The following is a 15,373-nucleotide window of genomic DNA, read 5'->3' on the forward strand; positions in this document are numbered from 1 at the left end:
ATACGAATTTTCAGGTTTCAGCCTGAGACCTACTATATCAGACTCTGTGGGAGTGGGACCCAACAAATTATGCTTTAAAAAAAAAAACCCAGAAGACTTACGCCAAAGCTTGAGAAACACTTGCTCTATAACAAAAGTACAGAGACTTATTTGGCAAAATAACATAGTCATTAAGAACAAGTACTCATACATGAAGGCTAAATCTGGCCAGTTACTAACTGGAGAAGATAGAGAAGACCAACAAGATGGTTGAATGGCAGGGGCTTCTCTTAAAAGTTTCTGAGGGCTTAGGTAACTTCCTGCCCTCCTCTTCTCTTCTCTTGGCACTCCCTCCTCCCTCCTCTTCGATTTCCCCCTGTATTTCCATGATTCACACAAGAGTCTAAACTGTGCTTGGAGCTCCAGTATCTTTCCTCTTGGTTTTCTTTGATAGCAGAAAGGCCTTTTGGATATATGAAGCTGTCATACTCCACCATGATCAACCTCTTCTTGATCTGTCTCACTTCCCCAGGATCACAGCTCTGACCTAGTGGTTACTTCAGGGGGTATGCAGAAGAACTGGTGCTGAAGATGACAGATGATGGTAGAGATAAAAGTTCCTGAGCTGGATCCCTCTGCATCCCTGAGAGATTCTTGGCAGTTTACTTCTTGTTCTGTGCACTTGAAGAATACCTTCTCTGTAAGGCCCTCACACAGTGGGCACTAGGAACCAAGAGATGGGGCTACATCCCATTTCTATCATGGGAAGATAGGCCACTTCATGGCCACCTTAGGGGGCTGGAAGTGTCAGTACATTGGTGTGGTTAAAAGTCTGGTTGTTGGGGTCAGATAGTCCTGGGTTCAAATCCTAACCCCCTCACCCAGCAGCTGGGGGATTTGGGAGCAAGGTTTTGCTTTTATCTTTGTTTCTGTTTTTTTAACCTTTTTGAATATATTCATCTAGGGTACTTTTCTGTAAAATAGAGTTATTGTGACAAATAAATGGGATACTGTATATCTGGGGTACACAAATATTCAATAAGTGGTAACAATTGTTGCTCCTATTAGGTTCTGTTCAGAGAGTCTTTTCTTTAATTGTAACTTTGAATGTTTTCAACTTCAGAGGGGCAGTTATCAGGTTTCAATGTGAGGGCAAACCCAAGATGCCCTTGAGATGGATTTTTCCTTCTGGCCACTCAGTGTAGCATTTTGGCACCCATCATCTTTACAAAGGAGCACAGAATGTCAAATAAGAGGGGAAGGAGGAATTGGTGGGAACATACCAGTTTGTGCTAGACTGATAGATCCACAGTCAAACTGAGGGGCTGTTTTAGGACCTACACTATTTTTACTCATATTTTTTGCCAAGATATGTGGCAAGTTCCATAGTCTGTGTGACAGGCACTTGCATCAAAACTACAATCAGGCTGACAGTAGGTGACAGTCTCCCTGGGCAGGTGTGGAAGAATAGAATAAATGCCAAAGAGCATAACACTTACCTGAAAAGGAGCCCATCACCAGCCATGGCATAAATGACCCTCGGCATTGGGAAGAGGGAGCCCAGCAAGCTGACTGTCAGTCCTGCAACGGACCCGATGGCCACTACGAATTTTGCGGCATAGAATCCACGAGCCACAAACATCTCCATGAGCGGGGATTCTGTGTCGATGGCATCATATGGCACCATCAGAGTTAAGATCATGCTCACCTGTTAAAACAAGAGGAAACATGGCTGGAGGTAGAGGGGTCTGTCTGAAGCATAGGTGGAGGTTCCGTAGGAGAGGAAAGAGGTCTGGTCCTGCATGGGAGCTTGGATTTGCCACTTAGCATGTGCCTTGATTTTATACTAGTTATTTGGCTTCCGGAGCTCTTGGTCTCGGTATTTTCTCCCCACATGCGAATTTAATGGACTGGACCAGATCATCTCTAATCTCTCTGTGACCCTTTCATATCTGAGGAGTAGATACTGCAGCTCCATGAAAGCAGAACTACACTGATAGTTCAATGAAGGCCAGATATTATCAGATGGAAGGAGCTGCACCCAAAGGCACTGGAGCCAAGGCCTGGCAGGGACCATTAGCACCTTTCCCACATGGACAGGACCCTCATTTTTTAAATATTTTCAGGGTCCTGCAGGGTCACAACTGTACTACTTCTTACCTCAGAGACCAAAGATCAAAGCTCTACAAGTAAGTGCATAGGAGATCCACAGCCAATTAACTGACAGGATTCATATTTCCATTTCCTCTCTGTCACTCAGTCCTAGGAACCAGGCAGGCCAAGAAATAAACTACGGCATCAGGATGGAATCCAGTGCTACTCTGGGCTATAAGACCACTACGGCTTTGCTTAACCTGGATTTATTTCTCTTCATATGTCATTGATCTGCTCTAACATCCCTTCCTTCATAATTGGTCCCAGACGTTGGAGGTAGCAGTCATAAGGCCAGGGACCCCCTGCCAATCCTGGCATTAGGAAGGGAGTCCAGAGCCTGAAAAGGAGAGTGGTTCACTTCTAGATCACTTTTTTTTTTTTTTTTTTTTTTTTGCTTATTTCTCAGGAGCCAACATCTTCCAATGAATCCATGGGCCAATAGGGAGGACAACAGGATGAATTACTGTAGCCCAGCAGTTTGGCTTTTCTCTTGGTGGTAGAATGGCAGCCTGCTGACCAACACAAGACCAGACAACCCCCCATGCATGGTTAGGGCCCGTGCATTTAAAAGGGACTCTTTCCCAGCAACATAACTACTTGTAACATCTTCTCTGGGGATACGGTGGGGTAGACTGGAAGAGAGTGGGATTGATTCTCATGGCAATTCTCTGTGAGTCTCGAAGCCACATTAGGATGTGTAAAAATTTGGTAGTTGCATAGAAGTACTCTGTAGTCTATAAATCACTATTCTAAGGAAGGAACTGTGATTAATGATTTCATTGTGTGTGCTATAACAGTTGGCTCCTGGAGGAAGGGGAAGTGTGAAGGAGGAACAGGAGGGGGAATGCAGAGCACAGTGTTTCTACTGCTCCCTCTGCCCGCCACACTCCCCTTCCCCCACCAGTTGTTCCTGAACATTCTGTCTGCAGTGATTATTAAGGTTGGTTAAGATGAAGTCAGTTGCATGTGTGTGCATAAGGGAGGTGATAGCTGACCCCACCATAAGCATTTGGGTGGGCAAACCATATCCAATGCTGCTCTCATGTTTTCCTTTGGCTTCCAGGGCAATCTTATTTTGCGGTTTGCCTTAATGATCAGTTGGCCTGGCTTCTTCAGGTTGTGGCTAAAGATGTTGTTTCTTTTTTGGCGGGGGTTGAGGCGTGGAGGTTCTTGCCACATGCTATGGCAGCAGGAATAGCAGAGCTGATGGGGGTTACCTCAGAGGCCAGCTCTTTCTAATCGTGGTGATTGAAGTGAGTGGGACCATCAGGACTTGGGAGGATTGTGTAACCACACACCTGTTGGCTTATCAGCTGGTTCTCTCCATTGCCAGGGGCTCAGGAGATGTTAGATGTAGCTGAACTATTTCTGTGATAGAAATTCTGGGATGAGAGCTGAGAGATGACACATCAGAAGTGTGAGGAGTGTTCTTGAGGAGAAAGCCTGAAGGCTTCATTCTGAGGACTTCCCTTGGGAAGGAAACCTGAAGGAGCAAACTTGAGCCAGTGTAAAAAGAGAGAGCAATAGTGGAAAGAAATTGCCGTCTCCTGTCTTTGCCTCTCCACCCTCAGATTTAAGGGAAAAGCGTTTCTAGAGGATGATGTATTCTCTTTCCCTACTCTGGGAGAGCCTTGCCTCTTTGCTGCCGGGAAGCTCCCAGAAGACAGAAGAGCATTGAGGAGGGTGCACAGAGAGGCCCACAATGCCTCTGCTTGCACACCCACCCGTTACTGCCAGCCTATGATCTGAGCTCCTTGGACGGCAGCCCACTCCCTGTACACTATCCTCTGGGCAGCAGCAGACACCAAAAGCCTGTGCATAGGGTGAAGCAGGGTTGGGGGCCATGGCTGAAGTGAGGGCTTGGGCCTTCTCCTGTCTCCAGTTTGGTGCCCTGATTTTCTTCTTGTCTTTGGTGGGTGGGGTGAGTTTGGGCCAGTGTAAAAAGAGGGAGAAACATGAAACAAAGTGTACAAACATGAAGAAGGCATAAGGAAAGGATTCCTTCCTGGCAGAAGGAAACCCAGTCCCAGAGCCACGTCTTAAGGTCACATATGAAAAGGCCATGTGGTGGGTCCCCTAAGCATTTGGTACTTACGGATACATATGCTGTTAGGCAGATGATCAAGGAGGCAGTGATTGCATAGGGGATGGATGTGTTGGGATTCTTGGCTTCCTCTCCAGTGGTGGCAATGATGTCAAAGCCAATGAAAGCATAGAAACATGTGGCTGCTCCTTGCAGCACCTGTAGGGATGAAGACATTTGTCACACCCAGAGTGTCAGGGCAGCACTGGGGCCTGGCATATGGCCCCCGCAATTGCCCAATGCCCAGCAGACATCACTGAGTGGTAGAGGGGATAACATGGTGGAACTTGTGCTAAACGCTTGAGTTCTAATCTCTGCTTTCTAGCTGTGTGACACCGGGCAATTCCCTCATGTGTAAAATTAAGGGTAAGGATAATTATACTCAAGTAAAAACTAGATCATTCAACCCACTCAAATCATTTTTGAAAATAATTGGGGTTATAGATAATAAATTGGCTATCCCTATGTCTTGGAAACTCATTAACTTTTTTGTGTTTCATTTTCATTCAGTGGTTTTCAGCCACGATCAGGGGCTGTGTGACTATTCTTAGGAAATGTTTGGAAATATGCAGAGGTACTTGTAGCTACACAGAGACATGGGTGGGCACTTCTGGTGGTTAGTGTAGGGAGCTCAGATGCTTTTGCACATACAGTCCTGCCCAGATTACCATTAGTGACCCTGATAAATCACCTCCAGGGCAACTTTCAGATCTGAAATTATATAAAAGGTTTTCAGATCTTCAAATAGTCTATTGTCTTCCATGGGAAGATAGGTAGAGATAGTTTGAATTTTCTGCTCCTTTGGGGGGTTTGAGGGGCCTGGTTGGGCAACAAGGTAGGGGAAGGGATGAGGAGTGAGGCGGTATGAAGCTGGGGAGGTGGTGACCAGTGACATCTGCTGGATGTCTGCCTGACAGACACCTATGTGATTCTAAGGGTGGTTGGGGCTTGATGATTCAAAATGTCAGAAAAAATCTTCCATTGGGGAATGTGTGACTTTCTTCCAGAGAATCTATTGAAGTTTAAATTTTGTTTTCCCATCTTAATATTCTCATTATCAGCTGAAGGTAAGAAATGTACCTCTTTGAATGCTCGGGGATATCCTTTTAGGGGAAGTTGGGAGAGATTTTCCTGGACTTGTGTTTATGGGGTAAAAGGATTTGGCAACATGAAAGCTCTAGCCACGGATCTGGGAGTGAGGCTTATTGTGTACTGGACTGTTTTTTTCCCTCCATGTTTAGCTTATAAGTGATGAAATTCTAAACATGTGCCAAGCAGATACCTGTCCCTAAATTTTTACTCTTACCTTTCCCACTGACTTCTCAAGAAGTAAAAGAGGAAATACGCAGGACTAGAACCTGCAAGGTACATTGCAAAGTGGAAGATGGTCTCAAGTTTTCCAAAGCAGCCTTTGCTCATCTGTAAAGTGAGTTCATCTCTTCTACAGTCTCTCCCATTAGGATTCTACTGTTTAAGTTCTCCAGTTGGGGGTTCTTATTCTGATGCTTATGTAATTTGGCAGGAGGGGAGGGTCCTGAGAATTTTCCTGAGTAAAAAATGTCTTTATTTTCATTAACTTCTTACTGAATGTCATCATTTCTTTCAATTATGAGTGTAGGTGACAAACTAATAGTACCTGTGACTTTGTAATCAATAGCAATAAGATATTTTCCCACATATTAGTTGTTGTAGAGATCTTGAAATATCTCTTGTGCGCATGCTGCTTCCAATTTATGACCATTATTGGACATAGATATTAATATTTAAAGCACAATAAAGAAGCACTTTGTTATATCACATTCTAAAAATATTTTTGTAACTATATTTCAATATACAGTTGACCCTTGCATGATGTGGAGGTTAGGGGTGCTCACCCCAGCACAGTGGAAAATTAAAGTATAACTTATAGTGACTCTCTGTATCCATGGCTCCTCTGTATCCTCAACCAACCACTGACCAATGTAGCACTGTAATATTTACTACTTAAGTGGAACTTCTCCGTTCAAACTTGTGTTGTTCTCAGGTCAACTGTAATTGATTTTTTCAATTTCCTATGTAATTAGGTTATTCATTTGTAAACACAATTTATACATGATATAAACACAATTCAGAGGAGTCCATCAGTTTCACCAGACTACCAAAGAGTCCACAGCACAAAACAAAACAAAAACCACCTTAAGAACTCCTGATCTGTTCTAGTAGCTCAGGTAGAAAGATCTTCTCAAAGAAGCACTTCTCACCAGAGGAGATAATTCCCAGTTTCACTCCAATGAAGTCCTTCATTTCAGGGCTTGGAAACTATCTTTGGTCTCCAGACAAGGATATTAAACAGATCTCACCTCATTGTACATGGGCGTTCATAGGTTTGGAAATGAGCTTGTTTTCATGTGGTAAGTACAAAAGAAATGAAACTGTGTATGGGTGTGTTTCTACCCAAATAACCACTAAAACTGCTTTCCAGATCTGGCCCCTGGTATTTATGATTAGGACACTTTCATGCATGAAAGAGTGTGTGGTGCATAGGGGTGAGCATCTGTGAATAAAACTGGTGTGTGTGTGCATGTGTATCTGTTTCTTGGTTCATTGGTATTTTATCTTAACTTTCCTTAATGTTTTATGCAAATAAAACACAGTAATGACTTTTTAATTTGATGACATACATGGAAATTCTTTTCCAGAGTCCACTTAGTGTAACTGCTCTGCTAGTCAATCCAGGTTGGTCCTTCCCTCTACAGAGCTTTGTGGGGAATCAGTATATGCCTCAGTTGCTAGAAGTCTGGCTGCTCAATTAGTTGTCAAAAGAATGTCATTGGTTGTCTGCTCCTTAGCATCTAGGATCCCTAAAAGCTGCCCTGTGCCTTGCTGATATTTGAGAGGTGTTAGGATGAGATGGCTCTCCATATTCTGCCTTGGTGAGTCTGCCAGAAGCCTAGGAGATAATTAGGCACCTTTATATAATCCTCTCCCAAGGTAACAAGACAAAACTCCAACTTTAACAGCATTTCCAAATATCCTTATGCTCCATATCTATTAGAAATCTGTCCACAGGGACAATGGAATGTGCTAATGGGTCCCAACAAATGGATTCAAATGTGGAGACATGGAAAACAACTTTTGTTTGGAATCTGTCAGCATTCTGCACAAATACTTGCCCTGAACCATTTTCCTGGGAGCTGTTTGTGCTGGTAGAGTGTCTTATTTGGTTAAAGAGAAACCATAAGATAGCATCAGGAACAAATAACATGCAGTGAACACGCATCCAACAATGTTCAGGGACTGAGGAATTGCAGATGGAAGCAGGGGGTTCAGCTGAGGGCCAGAAGTTACTTGATATAGGGGAAAAATGTTTGTTGTTCTTAAACTCTTCAAGACCAAAGCAGCATTTGACCCAGAACCTGTAAGTGAGTAAACTATTCCTTAAGCTGTTTTCTTTGGAAGGAAGTAGTTGAAGCAGGGAAAGAATAGGCTTCTGAGGGGTCCATGGCCAGAGGATAGATTGACCATTAACCCTTTCAGGGTCCTTGAGAATTGTTTCAAGTCATGTAATGGTATAAACCATTCCCTCCACAATAGCTTCCTTCATCGCCTCCTACCTCAAGAGACTGAAGAATAAATAAAGTAGATTGGGACTCTGACTAGTCACCTGACCAATAGGGGTTAGGTTTTCCTTCAGGAGTGAAGAAGTTCATGCAGCTGCTAAGGAGGCAACTTGATTTTGTTGAGGATTGTTAGATAACAGAGTAGAGCATATGTTTATTCACTTGGTGGATGACATGCTCATGAGAAGGTTTCAGACCTTAAAAAATAGCATCTTTATTCAAAGTGACCTTGTGGAACTGGAAAAGTGACCTGAAACCAAAGTTGAGCAAGAACAGGTCTAGGCAGTTGGCTGGGAAGGACGTGTACGATGCAGAAATCCAAGCCCGGGGAAATAGCAGAGAGAATGAGTCAGCATCATCCTCACACTGGGCTGTCCTTTGTGCTCAGATGATGTTTTTAGTTACAGAAACTAGCACACATTTTAATTTCCTGCAGGGAGAATGGGTTTGCAGTGATAAATCCAAAATCCCAGCCAAGCTTTTTTTTTTTTTTTTTTTTTTTTTGTAATGACAAGCCTACTGTAGATTTGGGTTGGAGGGAGGTCAGTAATCAAAACTGTAGAAAAAGATAGTTGGTCCCAAGCATCCAAACATGAGGGTGGTGGAGGAAATATGGGCTATGGCTCATCCAGGACTGGAATTGGATGTCAACTCTATTACAATCTAGATCTGTGATCTTAACTTCTCTAAACTTAAGTTGTTTCAATGTAACGTGGAGATTACTGCATTTGTCTTGCAGGGGTGTGGTGAAGATTAAATGAAAAGTGTATATGAAAGAGTGTCATAAGGAAAAAGTGTCAGGGATGGCATCCCCCCCCCCTTTTTAAAATATGCCTGTAATCCGATTTTCTTTTCTTGCTATAGAAGCTGGTGGGAACCTGGGTTGGGTTTAGTGGGGAGCCCCTAAAGCTGGCTTACTTAGCTTCTTCCTTGACGAGGCAGCTCCTGACTGAGGAAGAATTTGGAGCCCCTGAGGGGGAGAGGAGACCCCTAAAGAGAATAAAGACCCCAGAACAAAGCACAACAGGAAAGGCTGAGGACTTGTTCGTCTTCCTCAGTATGGACAAAGGGTATTCAACAGAGGATATTAACTCTTTCCAATCTTCACATGGGGCCTAGACTACGCCGTGTACCATTTAGATAAGCTGCTAGGAAAGTATGAAAATTAAAAAAGATCTGAGTAATTAAGAGAAGTTTACAAATTGCTTTAATATGATGTCTTATAAACAGTGCACATTTGGCCTGGGCTGGCTTGACTATGTTAATGCTCCTCCCAGCCCTGAGACTTTAGAAAGGCTTAAAGGAAATGAAATGTAACATGTCAGATTTTTTTTTTTAATTTTTTTATTTTCCAACTGTACAGCAAGGGGGTCAGGTTATCCTTAACATGTCAGATTTTAATTACTTTTTTTTTAAAAGTCTCGGAAGGGAGAGGTCATTATACACAAGGCACTCAGTGTAGTGGAAGGGGCTTTGGAGCCACACACACCTGGGCAGGAATTTGTCCTGGCACTGACTAGCTAAGTGACTTCAGGCAAGTTAACCAATCTCTCTGAGCCTTGTGTTCTCTGCCTGCAAGTTAGGGATAGAAGGACTTGCTTTCATGTTTTGTTATAAGAGTGAGATAATGTTCATAGAGCACAACACCAGCACACCCAGCAGGTAGTGGATAAATTATAGCTCCTTCCTCCTGTCATGATTGCCACTATTGCTAATAACTGCACAGTGTACACAGAGAAACATTTAAGATTTTATCCTATTTTGCAAACATTTTGTGCAATTTGTTTCACCACTTGATAGATGGGAAAACCTGAAAGCACAGAAATTTAACTGTTGGCCAAAGTCTTACAGTAAGTCCATGACCCAGTAATTTCTTACATTGTTAGAAAATGGGGAGAATATTTTCATGTGCTGTGATGAAAATGCAGTTGAGTTTTGGGAAAACGTTCTTTCTTTGTTATAATTTGTTGTTTTTCTTATTTAATAGGAAAGGAACGATTTGTATCATAAGAAAATATAGACTTGGGAGTCCAGAATGGGGTCAACAATGTTTCTTTGTCTCTTCTTCTGATTTTAATCAGTTTCAGGATTTACTCATTTCAAGGAGGAGGGACGAACTTTGTAGTTCTGCGGAATTCTTACTGATAAGCAGAAGACTAGAAATCTTGACTTAAATTGCTTCCTTGCTTATTTCTGTGCATTGAGCAGCATGGCATGGTTTAAAATTCACAGAAGTTATTTGTATACATTATAAATATATAATATTTATATATATAATTTATAAATATATAATATTTATAATGTATTTTTATTTTGAGTCTTCTGTAAGAGTGATTTCTGGTTCCTGGACCTCTTGGAGGAAAACCAATCTAAGCAAAAATTACAAAAGTAAAACTGGTGGAATCTTGGATTTGCTTCTGCCTCTGGTCCTGGGAAGGTTTGCCTCTCTTGGCCTGTTAAATTTCTTCACCTGTTAAATAGGGGGATGGGACCAGGTGCCCTCTAAGATCCCTTCTAGCTCAAAATGCTCTGATTTATGTTCTACTAGTTAAAAAAAAAAAAAAAAGAATAGGCTGGTGAGTTTTACCAATAAACTCCAAAAGCATTTTTTAGTTATACTAGAGAAAGAACCCAGGTGTGACTTAGAACTTGTACTTGTCAGTATAAAGGGTTTGCCACTCAGACCTTTCCATCTTTCTTTAGTATAAACCAGATCACGGGGATGAGGTCTGAAAATGTCCTTTTGGTCCAGTTCACTCTCTTGTCAACCCCCAGACCATACCGGGAGGGCTTCTGTTCTGTGAATCATGCCACTGGAAAGGGATCTATAACCAGCATTCACTGGGCCTGCTTAGCTGCTCTCCAACCCCAGTGGGACTCTCTACCTTGGGTCAAACATTGGGATTAGATTTAAAAACTTTATTTTTAGGGAGTTCCCGTTGTGGCGCAGTGGTTAACGAATCCGACTAGGAACCATGAGGTTGCGGGTTCGATCCCTGCCCTGCTCAGTGGGTTAACGATCCAGCGTTGCCATGAGCTGTGGTATAAGTTGCAGACGCGGCTTGGATCCTGTGTTGCTGTGGCCCTGGCATAGGCTGGTGGCTACAGCTCCGATTAGACCCCTAGCCTGGGAACCTCCATATGCCGCAGGAGCGGCCCAAGAAATGCCAAAAAGACAAAAAAAAAACAAACAAACAAAAAAAAAACTTTATTTTTATAGTTCCATACCCAGGCAACACTCATCCCTTTCTCACCTGCCTACTGTCCTCGCCTTCTTTCCTGCCTTGTCTATTTATGGACTGTCTTGTCCCTCTGAATAGGTTATAGAGAGATTCCATAGGACTGAGCTTTTCAGGTATAAACTTTGGTTTCAGACAAAGCTTTGGGTCCTGACTTGCGTATTTACACTGTGCTAAATAGCAAGTCATTTGACTTCTGTGAACATGAGTTTTTTTCATCTGTAAGACCAGAATATAAATGTCATCCTTGCAAGGTAATTAGGGAGATTAAATGAGATACTACATACAGAGCACTTAGCATAGTTTTATGCATATTGCAGGTGACCAAAACTTGAAATCTATTATTGTTATCTGTATAAAATATGATTTCAGGAAATCTTTGTGAAACAACAAATAAAAAAGAACCACTTCTTCAGAACATTCTAATTCAATTCAGATAAAAGGAGATAAAGAGAGTGTCATTAAGGTTATGAAACAAGCTGCATTTTCTTGAGAGCATGTCTCAGACTTCTCACAGGGTGGAAGGCAGAGCATACGACAGGTACACTCAGATTTAGGAATGAACTCACCCCTGACCAGCCGTGGGGCAAGAACCGGCCCTCAGCCCAGTATTTCCCATTGATGAAGAAGAAGCCTGCAATCATGATGAACACCCACACCGCCAGGTTCAGCACGTTGAGTACATTGTTGAAGCCCACGGAATTTTTCACCCCCAGTGCGACAATGACAGTGACGATGATTGCGATCACCAGTGCCAGAAGGTCTGGGTACGATTGTTCTCCTTTCCCTAGAGGGGAAAGACATGAGTTACTATTGTCTAGGGGAGAAAAACTCCCAGGCCCATTCCACTGCCTCTGCACTCAGTTTGGAGAAGGGTGGTCCATTTTTGGTGGAATGAGAAGGAACTCTGTGTGTGTGCACACATGCATGTGTCTCCACTGTGGTCCACAGGTGTCTGTTTGCAAATGGGAAGATTGTGATATTTAGGTGAAATGACCTGATATTATCCTGGACCAAAAATTAAGATACATGATATCACAGTTATAACAGTGCCTATGGAACCATGGCATGGAACATCTGAAATCATGATTGTCCAAGGACATTCAGGTGTATATATGGATATAATATGTTATTTGAACTATTTTATTTGGTTACTATTTACTTTATAGTCCATAAATTTTCCATTTCATTCTAGTAGTCTTCTTTTTATTAGCAAATTAAAATATATGTGTCTTTGAAAATTACTGGAAGAAGGGTGTTCTCTCCATTTGTGCGAATACGGTTGCAGAGAAAATGGACCAAACACAGCCTGCCTGTTTGGTCTTGTCTGTTGGCTGGTGGACTCCTGCCCTCTATGGAGTGGAAATAGCACTGCCTTGGCATTTAGGCTCCTGATTTTCAGCTTCAGTCTTGCTGATAACTATGTGGCCTTGGGCAAATCCCTCCTTTCTCTAGACCTCATCTGTAAAGTGAACCTGTTGTGTTACCTGATTTGGAGGACTTTTTCAGACTAAAATTCTATGAAATCAGTATACTGAGAAGATGTGGTCTTCATTTTTACCTTCTCATGGTACCTGGGTACTCAGCATTTTGGTCAATTCTTTTGAGATAGGGCCACCAAGGTCAAATGACTTGCAAATGGCCACTGGATTAGTCCCTGGAAGTTCTGGAGCAAGTCCCCAAAGCTTCCTCAATTACTGTTTCTCGTCAATGTAAGTCAGACATCAGGATGGAAAGTGGGTGGTAAGTGAGCACAGAGCCTGAAGTCTCAAGATTTTTGTTCTGATTATTTAGTATTCACTCATTTTGGTTAGCCATCCATTTATTTCTTTTAAAAATATTTTTTCTGGAGTTTCTGTCATGGTGCAGCGGAAACGAATCAGACTATGAACCATGAAGTTGCGGGTTGGATCCTCAGCCTCGCTCAGTGGATTAAGGATCTGGCATTACCATGAGCTGTGGTGTAGGTGGCAGACGCGGCTCAGATCCTGCATTGCTGAGGCTGTGGTGGAGGCTGGCAGCTGTAGTTCCGATTGGACCCCTTGTCTGGGAACCTCCATATGCCATGGGTGTGGCCCTAAAAAGCAAAAAAAAAATTTTTTTTTTCTCATTTAAAAATTATTGTATGCTTCTAAAGAGCACATAATAAATATGACAATTATCATTAATTCTCTGTAGCATTCAGTTGATTCATCACTGTTGTATTTAAATGGAGCCCAAGTGCTTGGGTTCAAATCCCAACTCCATCACCTCCAGGCTGTGTGACCTTGCACAAGCCATTGAATAACTCTGAGCCTCAGTTTCTTCATCTGTGGTAGGTAATAATAATAATAATCTGTTTCATCATGAGAATTAAAAACAGTCACGTGTGTTAAATGCTTAGAATGCTACCTGTCACACAGTAAATAAATACACTAAATGTGAAAAAGAAAGTGAAATAAATTATAACCCCCCACATAAAAGTTATTGTATGCTTATTTATGAAAAATTAAAAAAATCTTCTGAGGAAACCATCAGATAAATTCCTTACAGTTCTTTTTCCTGCATTAGTTTTATTTTTAAGATTTTTCTTTTTACAGCCGTACCTGCAGCATATGGAAGTTCCTGGGCTAAGGGTCACATTGGAGCTGCAGCTGCCGGCCTTGCTGCAGCTGCCGGCCTTGCCGAAGCCACAGCAACGCTGGATCCAGGCTGCATCTAGACCTACACCACAGCTTGTAGCAATGCTGGATCCTTAACCTACTGAGTGAGGCAAGGAATTGAAATGAATCCTCATCTTCACGGATAGACACTAGGTTGGTTTTTTTTTTTTTTTTTTTTTTTTTGGTCTTTTTGCATTTTCTAGGGCTGCTCCCGCAGCATGTGGAGATTCCAAGGCTAGGGGTCTAATTGGAGCCGTGGCCATCAGCCTACACCAGAGCCATAGCAATGCGGGATCCAAGCCATGTCTGCAACCTACACCACAGCTTATGGCAACACCAGATCCTCAACCCACTGAACAAGGCCAGGGATCCAACCTGCAACCTCATGGTTCCTAGTTGGATTCATTAACCACTGTGCCACGACGGGAACTCCTAGGTTGGGTTCTTAACCCACCAAGCCATAATGGGAAATCTTGTTTTTATTTTTATATAGTTATTAACATGATGCATGTACAATATGTATCCTTTGTGATGTGGCATTACATCAAAAACATATTCCATATTAATTAAAATAGTCTTCCTGGTCATCCTTTAATTGCTAGGTCTAGAACACTCTGCCATAGTTTACTTAATCATTGCTCCATCGTAGAGTATTTAAGCTGTTTCTGATTTTTTGCTATTATAAGTAAGGCTGTGATGAACATTTTTTCATATAAAACTTTTACAGAAATTAGAATGTTTTCCTTAAGATAGGTTTATCCCAGGGGAATTACTTGGCCAAAAAAGAGGTATTTAAGGCCCTGGATGCCAAATTGCATCCTGAAAGAGGAACCCGTTTATTTGGCTCAGCAAGCATTCATGTTGGGGTTAGAGGCTGTGGCAGTCTCACCTAGGCCATTGAGGGTTCCCACGCTGTCCACCATCCAGCGGCTGATGGTATGGTTGGCCAGTGAGTCAAACATGCTGCTCAGAGCGCTGGCACCAGCTGCAGTGCCAATCAGGTACTCCAGGATCAGGTTCCAGCCAATGAAAAATGCTACAAACTCCCCGACAGTGACGTAGCTGTAGGTGTAGGCTGATCCCGTGGTCTTGGGGACGCGGACGCCAAACTCTGCATAGCAGACGCCTGCATGGGACACACACACATGGATGGTGGATTTCAGGAGATGAGCTAATCTCTTGGTGGTTAACTGTCTTGGGTAGAAAATGCTGGAAATCTCTGAGGTTTTAGAACAAATATGCAAAGTTTTATGTATATGAATCAACTCAAAGCCAGTTCTAATGTTTTCCAGTTTCACTTCTGAAAAACTTTTTAACCTGAACACTAAAACTAATTCTAAGGAACTATCAGAAACTGACCTTCTTTATTAGAAAAACTCCCATTTATTGTATGTGTCTCTGTCATTGTTCCCTAGGTGTCAGTTATCCTGAGTGAACATGGGTCGAACTCATTATGACCCCACAGTTGGTGGCAATAGGGTTAGATTATGCTAGCGTTCTTCTCTGTTGTTTTCACATCTTACAGAAGGTGTTCCTCATTTGACAGTGATACTTCAAGCAATTCTTGAAAATCCTGTGCTATATTTGGTGGTGGTGGGGAGTTAATAAAAATGCTAATAAGAATAAATGACTAGTTATTAACTAGGAAATTTAGCACATGCAAAAGATAATTTAATG

General features: G+C 42.3%; 1 protein-coding gene across 2 annotated transcripts in view; it reads right to left on the reverse strand.

The window, feature by feature from the left end:
- SLC7A14 (solute carrier family 7 member 14) overlaps window positions 1-15,373 on the reverse strand; it is a 122,914-nt gene that overhangs the window by 18,870 nt on the left and 88,671 nt on the right. For both annotated transcript variants that reach the window (XM_021068226.2, NM_001243461.1), the window contains 4 exons: window positions 14,586-14,822; window positions 11,624-11,841; window positions 4,229-4,375; window positions 1,479-1,687 (listed from right to left, as the gene is read on the reverse strand). In XM_021068226.2, the coding sequence (XP_020923885.1) occupies window positions 1,479-1,687; window positions 4,229-4,375; window positions 11,624-11,841; window positions 14,586-14,822 (811 nt within the window). The remainder of the gene's footprint in view (window positions 1-1,478; window positions 1,688-4,228; window positions 4,376-11,623; window positions 11,842-14,585; window positions 14,823-15,373) is intronic.

Source organism: Sus scrofa, chromosome 13 (genome assembly GCF_054392235.1).
Source record: "Sus scrofa isolate SSC_HxYL_T2T_F1_AM1 chromosome 13, Sscrofa_HxYL_maternal_Yorkshire_Landrace_v2.0, whole genome shotgun sequence".
In the NCBI taxonomy this organism is placed as follows: Eukaryota; Metazoa; Chordata; class Mammalia; order Artiodactyla; family Suidae; genus Sus; species Sus scrofa.